This window comes from Bombus pyrosoma, linkage group LG12 (assembly GCF_014825855.1).
Source record: "Bombus pyrosoma isolate SC7728 linkage group LG12, ASM1482585v1, whole genome shotgun sequence".
Lineage (NCBI taxonomy): Eukaryota > Metazoa > Arthropoda > Insecta > Hymenoptera > Apidae > Bombus > Bombus pyrosoma.
Genome location: NC_057781.1, coordinates 12,368,985 through 12,384,585, shown reverse-complemented (window position 1 = coordinate 12,384,585; position 15,601 = coordinate 12,368,985). Strand labels below are relative to the sequence as shown.

Genomic DNA, 15,601 nt, shown 5'->3' with positions numbered 1-15,601 from the left:
ATTTATTGTCTTTTAGTTACGATACTTTTAAGTTATTTCAGTTGGCCTTGCGTGATTTTTGGCACCGATTAATACGAAGATAAATAACCTATGGACGAGTATTTGACGATTGTTGGATTTATGGTAGTTATCTGTAACTCGTTTTAAAGTTTTATCCAATTAACATTTATTGTTACATGTGGCGTAAACGATGAAGCTGAAATAATCTACACGAAACGCTTGACCGTTATCACGATACATCGAAGGATTTAGAGATTAAACAAGAATTTAGTTGATTTACCGCTATTTATCCGTTCTTATATCGTTTCCATTATTTCATTTTTCTAATAAAGTCTAAAGAGCGAGCGCTTTTTATGTTTTTAATTGCTTCTCGTGTGTGTAACCTGCTTCAACCTGAATTAACCTTGAAGAAGTTTTACCATTAAAACGAGAGTTGTGCTGGTGGAAAATTTATAGTTGTGGTTAATGGAAATATATCGAGTGAAACGATTAAAAATCAGTCTAATGGGAGAATCGATGCAAGAAGCGTACGTCAGAAAGTGATATTTATAACCGTGATGTTAAAAAAAGTGATGTATCACTTTGTAAGTGTCATAGTTATTTCTCTGGAATATTTTGGTTGCGAAACAGGCGGGAAGGAAATAAGTTAAAAAGCTTTCGTAAAATAATCGAGGCTATATTTAAAAGTTGTGCTTGCGTTTATGGTCGAAAGGAATTTGATATTTAAGATACTTTGCTTGAAATTCAACCAATTCAAACCGATAAATCCTTTTCCTTAGCAACGATTTCGCGAAAACGAACGTTTCGCTAGGGAATGAATAAACGTTCAATTAAAATTTCCAAATACAATTCACTTGTTTCTCTATTTTTATTCGGTCGAATCACTACCGTGTATATAATCAAATTGTCGGAAGGAATCACATTTCCTTTTACAGTTGTACGTAACGTTCGTGCAACGGTGGTAGTATGCGGATTTTTTTCGATGTTTGGTTAATTCGATTGTAATCGATTCAGAACTAGATTTGTACCGTAGATTCTATTGTCGGTTTACGACGCATCAGATTGCCCCAAATCAATCCCTATTTGCAAACATCGTCTTCGTCGTTCTAGCTCACCCCGAAGGCCATTCGATTCATTGGTTTTCGGGCCACGGATTAATCATGGCTCTCTGTAAGCAGTGATGCATCTGTTAATCCGAGACCCTCTCACTCAATTCAATCGTTTCTCTAGCTCGATCTATCGTGCCGTTATATAATGACACTCCTCCGCCTCTGCTGGATTAAACGCACAAACTGTTAAACCGGATAACCGTTTAAAATAGTTTCCGGTCAACTCGAACGCATATTTCCCGATTTCGATTATAGCATCCGTATTTGATGGAAATGGCGCACTAACGAAATAATCGACTTTCATTTTAATCGCGTTTTCAATGTTCATTTAACAGTTGTCGTATTTCTCAGTTATCCTGGCTCTGTGTACATATTTATACACCTATCGTATTCGTTTCTCTCATTTTCTGTATATCAAATGTTTGAAAATAACGGGTATATAAATAGGAGAATATCAGATTCAATTTCATTGAACTTTTAGTCATGTATCGATCGAAATACAAATTTGCAAGCCTGTAATCGTTAACAACCTATATTCTAAGAGAAGCATAGCTGTAGACTCTGTTGTCGAAAGAAGACCTTGCTGTACGAGGGCGAATTACAGAGTTTCCGGAACGACGATAACAACAACAAACAAAGCGACCCTTAGCGTATGAGAGTACATGTCGCACGACGTTCGATCGCGTACGACGAAGCAAACACACCAATTATCGTATTTGATACATTTTGTGTCCCCGCGTAATAAACATTTTCAGTACAAAATGGTACGGAAACGATTTATCGAGTGAAATGCTTTTTAAATTTGACAAAAAAGTAATCGAATTGCAGAGATTTCATTGTCGACGGATGATATTTCCGCTTTGTCATTATATAGTATAAAGAATTGGGAAAAATATGATTTTCGTTGATTTCCGGCGTTGATTTTTTTGCCACATAATGGCTGAAGCGAAGTGAATTTAATATGAAATAGTTGAAGAAGAAAATGAGCGATAGATAGATATTCAAAGATATAGACATAAATCTTTACTTAATATTAGTTTGGACTTGGATTTTACGTTGATTTAACGTAAGTAATCTATTTGTAGAGAGTTTCGGTATGCGACTGATCGACGACGTATGGAATTTTGAAATTGTTCTTCTCCTGTGTTTCTTACCTAGGTGGTCGTTAAATCTATCGGTATAAGTACTAGGTTTTGATAAAGTGTTGATCGATATAAATTTCTATAATTCAAAAGGAAATTGGCAAAAATAAATTGTTCGAAGAAACGGTTCGATAAATACATTTATACGTTATGCAAATGTTATTAGAGCGGAATCTCTGACGACATTTACCATGTTAAATGTTTCGAAATTGAAAATGTCGGATTACGATTGAACGTGTGCCGATATTTTCCAATTTTCACACGGACGTCACTTTAAACGGACATAGTTTTTAAATTTCAGATAAAAATAGAGAATGAAATCGTGCTTGCTTGCGAACGTACACCTACGAGGAAACAAGGTATCCGCGGCACAGTATCGTTGCCTTAATTTATATTTGTGGTGTGTTCAAATTTATTCGGACACACCAACAATGTAGTACTAGATATACCACCGTTGATCAATAATAATTAAGAGAGAAAGAAGGGCTTGAGCTTACACATATACGTACAGTAACGTAGAAAGTACGTAAGAATGCCAAATTTTCTAAATAATATTTGTAACATCGTCGTCTTCTTCTGTTTTTTGATTTACAGAATCGACATTTATTTGAGACGTAGTATCGAATAACCGATTCGAATGCAGAAACGAGTAATACCGAAATCGACTTTCGGATCGTTCTTCCATATATTTCGAATAATTTGAAGACTATTTGGAGAAGGACGATTACACAGCCTGCTACGAGGTTCCATCGATAAATGACTGCTTATGGGCGAACCATTCGAGAACCTAGTGTTAGAGGAAAAGAGTAGTTTGGTCTGTATGCATCGAAGCTCTTTCGTTAGATGAAATAAAAATTTTTTCCATTTCAAACGCATGAATTGCGCTCGAACCACTGTGTGAATGCATTTTCACGTGATTGAGGAGAAAAATGTAGGTAGAATCCAATCTGAAACGTATTCTGCTGCATCGAAGAGTGAAAAGTTAAAAAATCACGCGGCATTGACACCGGGAACATTTAAAAGCAATTATTTCTCGAATAGAGAAATTACGATAAAATAATTTGGAAAAAATGACACCTCGTCATACGAATATGTATATCGTCGTTCTCCAAATAGCGAGTCACCTAACAGTTGAAATATTATAATTTCAGTTGAAATATTTTCGATACCGTTAATCCTATCGGGAAACGTTCCAGTCGAATAAAAGTTGAATGGCTCGAGGGCGGGGACGTTTATATCGAAAACTTTACGTTCAAGTTACGTACGATGCTCCAATGCTTTAGTTTTTGATTTGCGATATCCATTAGAAGAGGACCGCGATCGATGTTTAACTGAAATCACTAACATTTTCACCACGTATCGCGCCTATATATATGGACGAAATGATACTAGAGAGGCGTTGTTATCTGCAGATCGTGATGCTGCCAGATTTCCGGCATAGCTGCAACCGTTATCCGTCATCTTAATGCATAACCGGAAGACCGAGGGACGCACCGGCGCGGCTTATAAACGGCGCGATTATTCCAACCTAGCTCTCCTCCTCCCCTTTACAATGTCTCATCCCTTAGCCACGATAACCTATTCCTCTGGTCCAGAAGAATGTAACGCCGTTTGCAGGTTAGACTTTTCTAAAGGCCGACCTTTCTAAATACATCCATTTGAATTTCATGCAACGCGACCCGATCCGATGAATATCTTTCGATATCTTTCCCTCTTACGCTGTAATCTACCAAATGAAATCGACGTGCAAATATAAAATACGACCTACTCCTTTACCGTGAAAGTAGAATTTACTTTGCCGCGCATATATTTCTTTCACCGTCTTATTCTGCCATTTTTGAAAGAGGGAAAATTCCGCGGAAGGATCGCGCGAATCCTGCGAAGGTGGTGTCGACGGTTGTTCTTCGAAATTAACTTGCTGGTCAAGTGGAATTAATTGTTCGGTGAACAAAAGTCAACGATACTTTCTAGTCTGGTTTCAGAAAAGGTAACGTATATGATGAAACGAGTTTATTCGTGCGCTCGTGTATTACGATAGAAGCTGAACTCGCTAGATGGAATAGCTTATTATGAGTTATTCGATTCAAATGCGACTGTCGCTTGCGATCTATATTGACGATTAAGCAAGTGTCAGCCACTGTGCAAGCATATCGAGACAGTGTGCTAAATATTCACGATAATGCAAAGGTCGTGCGTGATAAAATGCGATGGATAATGCGGAGGAAGAGGAAAATGTGGCAACTGTAGTGGAAACTTATTCGTCGCATTCTGCGTCAGATTTTCACTTTCTTTCGATTACCGAGAGACGCTGTTTAAAACGGGGAACGCCTGAACTATTTCTGAAACCGTAAAAAATGCGATAAAATTGCTTTCCTCTTTACTAATAAAATATTGAAAAATTTATTCGAAGGGACGCGCAACGACTTCTACATACGTTGCAAACTATAGTGCTTTACGAAGGAAGATACTACATCGTTTGGAAGAATAGAAGCTGTTTTCGAAAAGCGAATTTGTACAAGACTCGTTTCGTACCATGAATTTAACGTGTCCGCTTTAAACGTGGAAACGCGATGATGGAGCTTTCGTACAATATGTGAAACTAGTTGAAACAGCTGGAGATCGTATTAGTCGGCTTTATAGCATCCGGTGTAAAAGACAAGTTAGTTACAGCGAATGTCCGATTGTACAAAAGAGACTCGCGTGAATATTTTAGGTAATTTTCGTTTTACGGTGGAATTTTATAATAACTTTGTTATATCTGTATTAAATGGAACATGAAATTGTTTGAAATCACGGAGAAGTGCGCGCTAGATCAAAGACATTTTAGAGAGAATCGGACGATGACAGCATTTAAGAGAGACATACGCAGCGTTTCAAATTTCACACAAATGTTACGTGTATGAAGAAACAGCGGAACAAATATTTTCCGAGGCCTCGCGCGCGATTTTCCATGTGCAAATTTAAATCGTGGTTGGGTTCTTACTTTGCGCGACCAAGCAAAGAAAAACGTGATAAAAAAGAGGTATTCAACGGGTCAAACATTTCTTGGAACAGAGTTTTCCTTAAATTAACTGAACCTCTTTTACAGCATGGCCGGCGTGTCTGACGCTTTATAGCGTTACCAAAGGAAGCCAAGCATTCGTAATTTTCCATCCGGACTCTCCTTTTACCGAACGAGATTCATCGCGAGGAAACTTTTTCTTGTCCCCTTTAAAATAAAGCCAATTAACGTTTTACACTGAAAGTCGATGTCATTTTTAAAGAGAAATGTTCCGACTCTTTATAAAACGTAATTGTTTCTGGAAGCAACTCCATCGGTGTCCACCGGGGAAAGGAATCGGCCAAGAGCCAAGACAAGAAATCGAGAAGACTTCACGGTAACGGATCTTCGCCATTTCCTTGATATTTCATCTGGCTCGAATCGAAGTCCGTTACTTAAAACTGGCTGCTGATATTTTCAAACGTAGTCGGGACTCGTCTGGCCAGATAGATAGATAGATAGATCGAGATAGGTATTACTAAAAGTACTCGGAAGCAAAAAGCAATCTAAAGCATGGACATCCAGAAAGGTTGTTTAACCCGTTGACCTCGTTAAACGGCCACGAAAAAGTTAAGTGAATTTCTCTCTGTTTCTTCGTCACTTTTTCCACCTTCTCCCCTCCCTTCTTTCCATTTCTTTCTCCTCTCTTGTCCTTCTATCTCCGACTATCTTTCAAGCTTCAAGGGTCTGCTGCCTCTTGCTCACCAAAGCGAAGCATTTAGTTAATTAATTAACAAAATTACGTGGACGGATAAAAACGAATACTCGTGGTTGTCGTCGTCGTCGTCGTCGTCGTCGTCGTCGTCGTCGTCGTCGGTTGGAAAGTTACAGGTAGGCAGGCAGACGTCGATCTCGTTCGATCTATATCGTATGGAATTTCGAGGGCCGATCGAATCGACTCGAGTGGCTCGAACGAAAATGTTCGTCGGCAGTAACGGCTGCTAATTATAAGATGGGATACGAAAGGGCAAGAATACCGTCTCGATGGAAGCCGATAAGATTCGAGTGTTTGCCGTTTCGGGAACACAACTAGTCGATCTTAGTTAACCCGAGCCTGGCTGAGACTGCCAATCCGGATTAACGGCCATCTATAAATTACGGATCTTCGAATATCTTTGGCAATGATAGGTTGGCGCCGCCATTAACGCGAACGGGCCGACAGTTCAACTCGACGGAGTTGCGGTTCCCGCTTGATTTCCATGGCCGCTTGAAACTTGGATTGCTCTTTGCTAGATTACGGAAGTTTAGCTGCATTGTTGCACCGTTCATTCTTATTTTAGCTCGCGCTACAAATTTTCCGTCGAACAATACGGTATGTATAAGTTAGATACTGGCAGAAATTTAATTTTCCTAAGTAGTCGATCGAAATTCATGGAACGGCTAAAGTTTCTTTTATTGTCTAAAAGAACCATGGGTTATCAACCCATTACCAAAATGAAAAAAGAAATGTAAAAAAAATTAGATTTTTTTATTGTTTAATTAATGGTTATCAAGCTAGTTGGGTACGTTTTGACCAAGAACGTAGTGACAGTTTTTAGCCTCGTTGACAATTTTTCAAGCGGCAGTTGGTTGATAAATTGCATTATCATGCTGCCATTTAAGGTAACTTAAAGCAATTTAGATATCCGTTATCTCGAAGGACATACGCGGAGACAAAACGGCCAGCCAGAAATTTCACGGCAATTTTTTCCGTGCTTATTCGTGAGTCGTTCGCCCAAGCATGCCATAATATGCGCGTGCATGCAACGAGAGGCAAAACAGCATTCTGAACAAATTTTAGTAAATTTTAGTATCGATTTCAGAAATTCAGATTAGTAGAAATTCAAAAGATGGAAAGGTTGAAACGTTATCTTATAGAAAATTAAGTAAATTTCCCTTCTGTTGATAATTGATATCGTTCTGAAAGTGCTAGCTCTTAAAAAAAAAAAAGAAACAAACAAATTTCACCGTCGACACTTTAACGATTAACATTACGATACGCTAGAGAATAAATTTGATAAATTTCTTAAAGCAATCTTCAAAACGATTGTCTCGCTCAGTACAAATTCGTTATAAAGTAATATAAGAATGCGTAGAATCAATTGTATTTAGAGACTCACTTTGTATTCTGCTAAATCTTGAACCACGCAAGATAAAATTGCTTCCCTTCCAACCGGTGCAGTTACATTGGTAATTGGTTCCTTGAAATTCGGATCTAAAAAATAAGAAAATTCGAAGGATTAACGTTTCGCTAAAGCAACGATTAGAATAAAATATAGACCAAAATTACCAGAAATTATCGATATATCGATACTTGTTATTAGCCAGCCAACATTCTCATTCTGATAAGCTACGCGTTCGTCGCATTTTTCGGCGAATTAATTATATCTTCGACTAAAAACTAAATAGGTATTCAGCTGGAAAATTTTTATACAAGTTAGGTTATTTCAAAATTAACCTGCTATCACAATCGTCTGGAAAATAAGGCGCCAACATCTTTTATCCAAGGAAACGTAGTATGGAAACAACTGCAAAATCTCACTTACGTGTACCTGAATTCTTAAAAACAAAGTTCTTTTTGTCGCAAAGTTTCATCTTCTGAAAATAGTAAAACCCGCTCGTCTTATGAAATATTTTAGTGTTTGCGTAATTTGCATATCAGTCGAGTATGGCGTTTTATAAAATAACTTGCGCGATAGAGAAACAACTGTTTAGTGAATTTCACTAGTTATCGAGGTATATTAAGGGATGAATGAAAATTCCGTAAAGTAAAAGCCTCTTGCAATCGTTGCTCGATATTTAAGCGGTTTCGTGTAAAATTTACTTTTACAATACATTTAACTTTAAATATTTATCGAGTAAATATAAGATCATCTCACGTACAGAACTTTTTCCATAAAGAAAATAAAAATGACGAAGATAAAATTGGATTGCGAGGCTTCCGGTCTTGGTGCAGAAATTCCGTTCAATTTTGTCAAATTCAAGGTTTTCTTTAGGCAAAATAAGAAAACAAATCTTTAACGTTCCACTCGGCGTCTATACTTTGATATCTAAAAAAGAAGAAGGAAAAAATGCGTCGATAGTAGAGTTCGACTTTATGTCTACCATTTTCTGATATCTATGCTATAATTGTAACTTATAATTCGTTCGACGATATAGGTGTAGTGTTCGATGTGCTAGAAAATCGTTTCTTCGTGGGCATTCGAATCGCCTCGAATCGTATGAAGAAGGAAATCAAAGTTACGACCTGTTATCCTCACCTATGTGAAGTGAAATTACTGAAAAAAAAAAAAAAAAAAATAAAGTTATATACGCGATCCAATAAACGTAGGTCATGGACGTAATGAAGAAAATGTATGGATCAGAAATAACCCGGTCGTCGCTGCTCGTTTAGTTTGCCATTCGATACCTAACCTAAACATGCAAAGCTTTTCGGTTAAGTACTGCTTGAAAATCGATTGTTGTCGTCGTCGATCTATGCGAGCATGCAACAGACGTGAAATATAATGCAAAAAATCAGTGAGCAACCTTCGGTGAAAATAGAATGGTCAAAGATGCAATAAGCTTTCATAAAGGTAATGCGACTACCCGTTCTAAACTTACTGCTGGATTGTTTCCAGAGAATATGAAATAGGACAGTCTGTCATGTTCTTCCGTCAATTAATCTTAAAGCCTTCATTAGAATTTCATGGAAACACAAATATCAGGCCGTGCGTCTACAACCTAGTTGTACAATTTGCAAATTACGTTCCACGGTATGATATTAACGATTTTTCTGGCATCAATCATATTACGGTTAGATTTAGTTTAAACCTTAGACTATATATGTTTTAATTATAAACTCGTCAATAATACATTTCGCTACATCGCGTACCAGCTTGAGTAAAGAAAAGGGTGAAATATCGTTTAAATTTTTGTATTCGATACTCCAACTTTAGTTACAAGGAACACTCGGGTCAATTAATTAAATATAACTACTATAAAATTGGCATATTCCTGATTACATCCTGATTACATCAAGGATCTAACTAAACTAACGACACGTTTTGTCGATAAATATCGCATTGACGGTACATATTGATCCTTTTAGTTGAGAAATTGATCAAACTTGAGAATATCAACGGTAGGTATATAGTAGCGAGGATCTCAGAACGCCCTTAGATATCATAGTATTTCCACTTGGAAATCCCTTATTCTTTTACGCGTTTTCTTCTTTTTACTGAGGATAAAATATCACGTTTACATTGGCAAGGATCAAATTGACATCAATTTATTTTTCTCAACTCTTTTTCGTTAATTCAATGATCGTGAAAATTTGTAGTTGACGTACAGTACACTAACGGCGTTGAAATTTTTCTTTAAATCGAACAACGCGTTAAAATTGGGCAAAATCAATTGAAATCCCTGTACGAAGCGAACGCTGCAAAGTTAATGCGAAGCTAATAAGGATTCGGAATAATGCTAAGAAAATGGGCCGTAAATCCGAGCACGGCGTACGCGATTCATTCGTATCGTGCATTAGGAGGAAATATCGTCGATCAAAGGTCATTCACTCCCTAGGCGGATACACGGTCAGTTACACGGGGATTATTTGCGAAGGGCATAAAACAGCGAAGGGCGTCGTTAAGGGCATCGAAAGGAGAGCAACCACAACCATAGAACGCATAACGTAGATGGCATAGTAATGGGAACATAGGGGAACCATAATTCCATTGTACGTGCCTATCCATCCAAGCTGCTTGCGGGGGGTAACTCTCGCGGGAAATTCGAGCGTATTAAAAGTCTCGATCTAGGCCGGTTTGATAGATCGGCTGTCTCGAAATGGTTACCGATGCCAGCGTCGTTTTAGACCGCATCCCCTAAAGAATACGTTCGTGTAGTTGGAAATCGGCTCTTTTTATCGCTTTTCACTTATTTTTATCAATCAGGTTATTTCCTTTATAGAGACTACTTGGAATTCCGCTTTTTCTACTAGATAGAGCATGAAACGCGAGTAAACATCGAGTAATCACGTAGAATAAAGTAGGCTTTATGAGTTTGCTAGTGATTCAGAAATGTATTTGTCAAGAACAATGTCTCGAGCAATTTCCTACACTTTCGTCCACGAGTCGATCGGATCGATACATCGAAACGTACGTTCAATAAAATGGGATAGTTACGATAGTATTCTCCTTACGATACAGACAATTGACAAGTATCAATATCATTTCGTACGTAAAATACACGTAAAGTGTAGTAAAATGTGTTTCATCCTAGGTGCGCCAAGAAGAAGCCTCCAATGACATATGGACAGTAGTGTAAAAAATATTAGCGATATTACCTTTGACGCTGTACAGATATACTTTCTCGTAACATGGCAGGGTCATACTCTTGAAACGATAAGAAATACAGGAAAATTTTATTTAATAAAATTCGATGGTTTTGAGTGGCGCATCGTGTGGTATGAAAGTAGGAGGAGCGTTATAAACATTTCACTTGTATCATTTTACGTTCCAAACGTTCTTTTTCATCTGTATAAAAAAAGGTACTGAGAATCTTTTGTTAATATTTAACGCGCAAAACAACGAATTAACAAAGAGATGTCAATGTCGATAGAAATTTTGTTTTGTGAAAAAAATGTCTTATTCGGGAAATTGGATATTACTGTATTAATAAATTGGACAAAAAGATCTCGGTGGTTATCTATAAAATAGCGAATATGGGCACATCGATTCGAACGAACTACCGCTACATGTCGCGTATGTGAAGTAATTTAACATATTTTCGGTGCCAGTGATGTACAGACTTTGTTAACTGACAAGTGAATAAGTGTTCTCGTTAAAGTGCAGAAAATGTAATAAACTAGCTTCGTATATCTCACGGGAGAAACGTTTTTGCCTATATCGGAGCGAAACAATGAAAGCTTTTAACGTGTCAAAATATGCAAAATTATTGTTAAAGATACGATATCTCATTCAAAACACACAATATTTTGTACAATAAATTTCAATTTTACACGTCACTTTATTTAAAATCAAAGAATTTCCAAAAATTAATTTCAGATTATGTTTCGCTATGCAATTTGCATATAAAGAAAGATATAAAGCAAAAATATGTAACATAAATGAATCTTACTAAATGTTTTAACAAATTTTATTTTGAAAATTACTCGATTCGTTCGTTTCTAGGGCAAGAATGTTTGATTTAATTATTCGCGCAATGAAGTTTACATTCTCAATACCAATGTAAATCGTTGTTATAAAATTTGTGATATATATTTAATTGTAATTTAATAAAACATACATCGATTATGTTTATAACAATAGTAGCGCTCCAAGTCAATTTTCGCAATCAAAACGATGCGAAAGCCAGTTGTCAGTTTTTATAGAATTTTCCTTCTCACTGAACGAAATATTAATGAAACGCTTGTACGGTAGTAACTAATAATAAAAGTGCTATTTAAATCGCCATCAATGCTACGAATCGTTTACATTACTTTCGAATCGTGCATTTCGTTTTCTAATTTGTATTACATTTAAAGCGTTAATCGAATAAAAGTGGCGCAGCGTGTTCGTTGCAAATGACGTTTCTTCCCCTTTGTCGTTCTCTTCTGCAAAGTCATCAACGGTTGCTTGTTCGTACGAAAAGATTTACGTAATTTGCACACACGTTGATGTTCCCTTTGCAATTACGGAAGATGTGGTTTTCCATCCGTGTTTACGTCTCTATACATATTTCTGTACGTACACGTACGTACAAAAGAGTCGATGAATTTTTCAAGATCTAAGATTCACGGTACGTACACGGCAATCACATCTTAACGTACACAAGCTGAAATAGAAAGCATCAGATTTCACGGAAACAAGGTGTTATTAACCCCTTCAGACTCTTTCGAAAGTTTCCGCAAACAGTTCACGTAACGTTAATTGCGTAAGAAACATTTCCATTGCCGGTTGTGTTTAGTCAATGGCTTTTCGCTTAATTGGAAAACGTACTTCCGAGTGAAGCAATTAATGCCCGTAAATGGGAAAAGTAATCGACCGAGCGAAGGTCGACGTTAAATATTCGTCACTTATTCAATCCCATTGGCTTTCGCATTCTTGCTCGTTCTTTCCCGTTCTTGCCCGTTTTTGTCCGTTCTTGCCCGTTCTTGCCCGTTCTTGCCCGTTCTTGCCCGTTCTTCCCCTTCTTTCCCTTCAGTGCAATGAACTTTGCCATGTAAATTGAGAAAAACAGATATGAAATAGAAATAAACTTCCCCTTTTGCCAAAAAGTATATGGAAAGATTTATGGTCGAAGGTGATTTATCTCGAAATGTACTCCGGCTGCATGGATTAATGTATTTGGCAAATTATTTTTAAGTGGTCCAATCGGAGGTGGTACCGATCGATTTCATGAATTGAAGGACAGAGAAAAGAGCGACGATGAATGTTCCATTTAATACCTAGCGTGAAAAAGAACGTGTGGTGAATTATTAATAAAACTAATCGCACAAATTACTTTACATCTGAAAATAAAAAATCGAACGTTAACGGACTGATAATTTGATAAAACGTTTTCCATTCGAGTTTTCACGATTAACGGTAAAAATAACAAAAGCTAAGGGAGTAAGGTTAACGGAAAGAATTTCAGTTTTTTCTTAGTTAAATAAATTCATAGGAAATTAACGTATATTCGTATCATCGATAATTATTTCGTGATCACTCGATAAAATATTTAAATATTATTACAACGCTACGATATTAATGAATTTCTTGGTAAAATAAAATCTATATTTGACTTGAAATTTGATAAATTTCGTTTATAGGAATTCTATGCGTTAGAAAACTAATGACGGTTGCTCTAATAAGATTGAAAAACACGTGAAACTAAACGACAGGCTAAATACTTCCGAAACGTTTAATAGATGTTCGTATGAATCGGTAAATATGTTGGATCTGGCGTTAACGAGCGAAATAAACCAAGAGAAGATAAGGAGAAAGCTCGGAAATTTTAGGGAAGGGAATGCAAGAAAATCAGATTTGCGTGCTTCCGCGAGATTATTTTCGTGGGAATGGGTAGAAATCAGCGGAGTGCCGACGTCGACGTCGACGTCGCGCTTCCTTCCCCTTTATAATGCCGCAAAATAATAAGAATTTCGTCTGCTTAGTCCCGTGGGTGCTTACATTCCTATTTATGACGACAGTATCTCGGCCTCTTTATGCCAGCTGCTAGCAAATATGCACGGCTCGATCCCCGAGTTGCCGAGTATTTTCTTCTTCGGACTTCCTTGCCCAACCCTGCGGCAGAGCAACGATAATGGAGACAAAGTTACGCATTCTCCAGTCGACTCGCCCATCCTCATCTTTTTCATTTTCCGCTTAGCAATGATAGAGGCGCAAACTACGTAATCACTCGGGCCGATTTCCTCGGCAAATCACCGTAAAATACCGAGTCTTTTAAACTTTCAATGGTCTTTAAGCTATTTCGAAAGCTATCTATATACTTTTTGCGCACATTGCTACATACGCGACATTTTAACATCGCGGTTACGATATATCGCGCGCTCGCTTCGTAAATAATATTTCTTTCAAAAAGGAAAACAGTTGTCGAGTTTTCCCTCTTCCATTCTGAATTTATTTACGACATTATCGCGTATTCCATAGATATATAAATATCATTAGTAGTAGCAGCAGCAGCATACTTTTAATAGATCGTAAATCGATATAATGTCGTTCCACGTGTACTCTAATTTCCATCGCGTATATAAATTTCGTTCAAGACTCGTATAGATCGAATAACGTATACGTATAGTTGACGAACTGAATGGTAAATATTGGATTAACTACATTTAACGGAACTACATTTCCGTTAATATCAACGCTTTCGTCATTTAACGTTTTTAATATCGTGTTTTTTTCAATCAGAATCGTGTTTTGTTCGCACGGTACTTGTACAGTTAACCATTTGAACTCGTTCGATTTTATTCAATCTGCACTTCGATAAATTCCCTGTTACGTCTCGTTGTCACGTGGCTTGAACAGCGTTTAAAGCTTCGTTTGGTTGGCCGTATCGCAACAACAGCGTCCCTTTCATCCTCGCATTTATCTTCCTTGCTCGTAAGTCGGCCGGCGAGCAGCGCGCCGCGCCGCGTCGTCTCTCTTCACATTTCCATTACGACAAGGACCTTAGTAGCTGCGAGGACATGGCATATAGCATAATAACGAGCCATGAACAGCACAACACGCGGCCGCTTTATTTCACCGTTCCTGCACCCTGAAATATCTCGACCCTCTGAAATCACTTCACGCTCGCTTCCAGTAACTCGCGTCCCTCCGGCTTCTCTCTTCACCGGCGGTTCTCCAGCCGCCTCTCTCCTATTCGTAGTGGGCTTAATGCGCGTAACGGTAACTCATTCGAAACTCGTTCCGTCCTGGGAATGGCTCGCCGGATCGTACAGCCAAACATGAAAATAGAATCTCTGCTCGATTTGTTGTCAACGCGATACCCAGGACACGTGCGTGTTACCGTAAGGTAACGATCGGCGTGAGTTACGCGGCTAGCAACGGATGAGCGTGGTAAGCTCGTGAAATTTTTACAATCACCGTGTTCCATATCCAAACCTTTTTCTCTTTTCGTACTCTATCTGTATCCTCTCTATGTTTACGAACGATCCACGTAACGTTTAACCGATGTAACAGCGTGCAGCAAATACAAAATGCAAATACAAAATGCATCTTTCGTATCTTCGATTAGATCGAAGCAATTATAACTTGTAAATAGTTCAAGCTTAGATTCTTTATGAAAGTATTTTAAAATCTCGGCATAGATTCCATTAATTCCATTAATGTATTTCCATTTCAGCTTAATAGTTAAGTCGAAGGTTAACGGGTCCTCGATCCAATTGTGCTCTTTCGAGGGGAAAGGAACTAACGTCGAGAAAAATAACGTGGAAGGAGATAACGCGTGGAATTAAACATTTCTTTTTGTTGTTTCAAAAATTGGGAAATCTTCTAAAGAAACGCTGCGTCGGAAGGGACTCAAAGGTGGTAACTAGGTTAAGTGAAACACTTTGAAGCAAACCGTTTACCGTAGACTAGACCTGGCCAAACTGTGGTCGTCTCCAAAACGATTTTTAGAAACTGGTATGCGAGCAAAATACGAATTTACGAAAATTCAACGATAATACCAAAAATAGATACCTTATTGGCGTAAATTAAGCGAATGTTATGGTTATATTTTAAATATCGTTTTATTTAAAGCAAGACTAACGAAAAAGTTAGAAATTTTCTTCGATGATCCTCGTATTAAGTATAAATAGTAGGTGAAAGCAGAGTCGCGTATCAAAATGTCATCTATAGTTTTTTTTTTTT

The 15,601-nt window shown here is 37.6% G+C and overlaps 1 protein-coding gene across 1 annotated transcript in view; it reads right to left on the bottom strand.

Annotated features, from left to right (window-relative positions):
• Positions 1–15,601, bottom strand: part of LOC122573367 (lachesin-like) — a 259,680-nt gene that overhangs the window by 67,948 nt on the left and 176,131 nt on the right. The window contains exon 2 of the mRNA XM_043739616.1: positions 7,391–7,485. Within this exon, the coding sequence (XP_043595551.1) occupies positions 7,391–7,485 (95 nt within the window). The remainder of the gene's footprint in view (positions 1–7,390; positions 7,486–15,601) is intronic.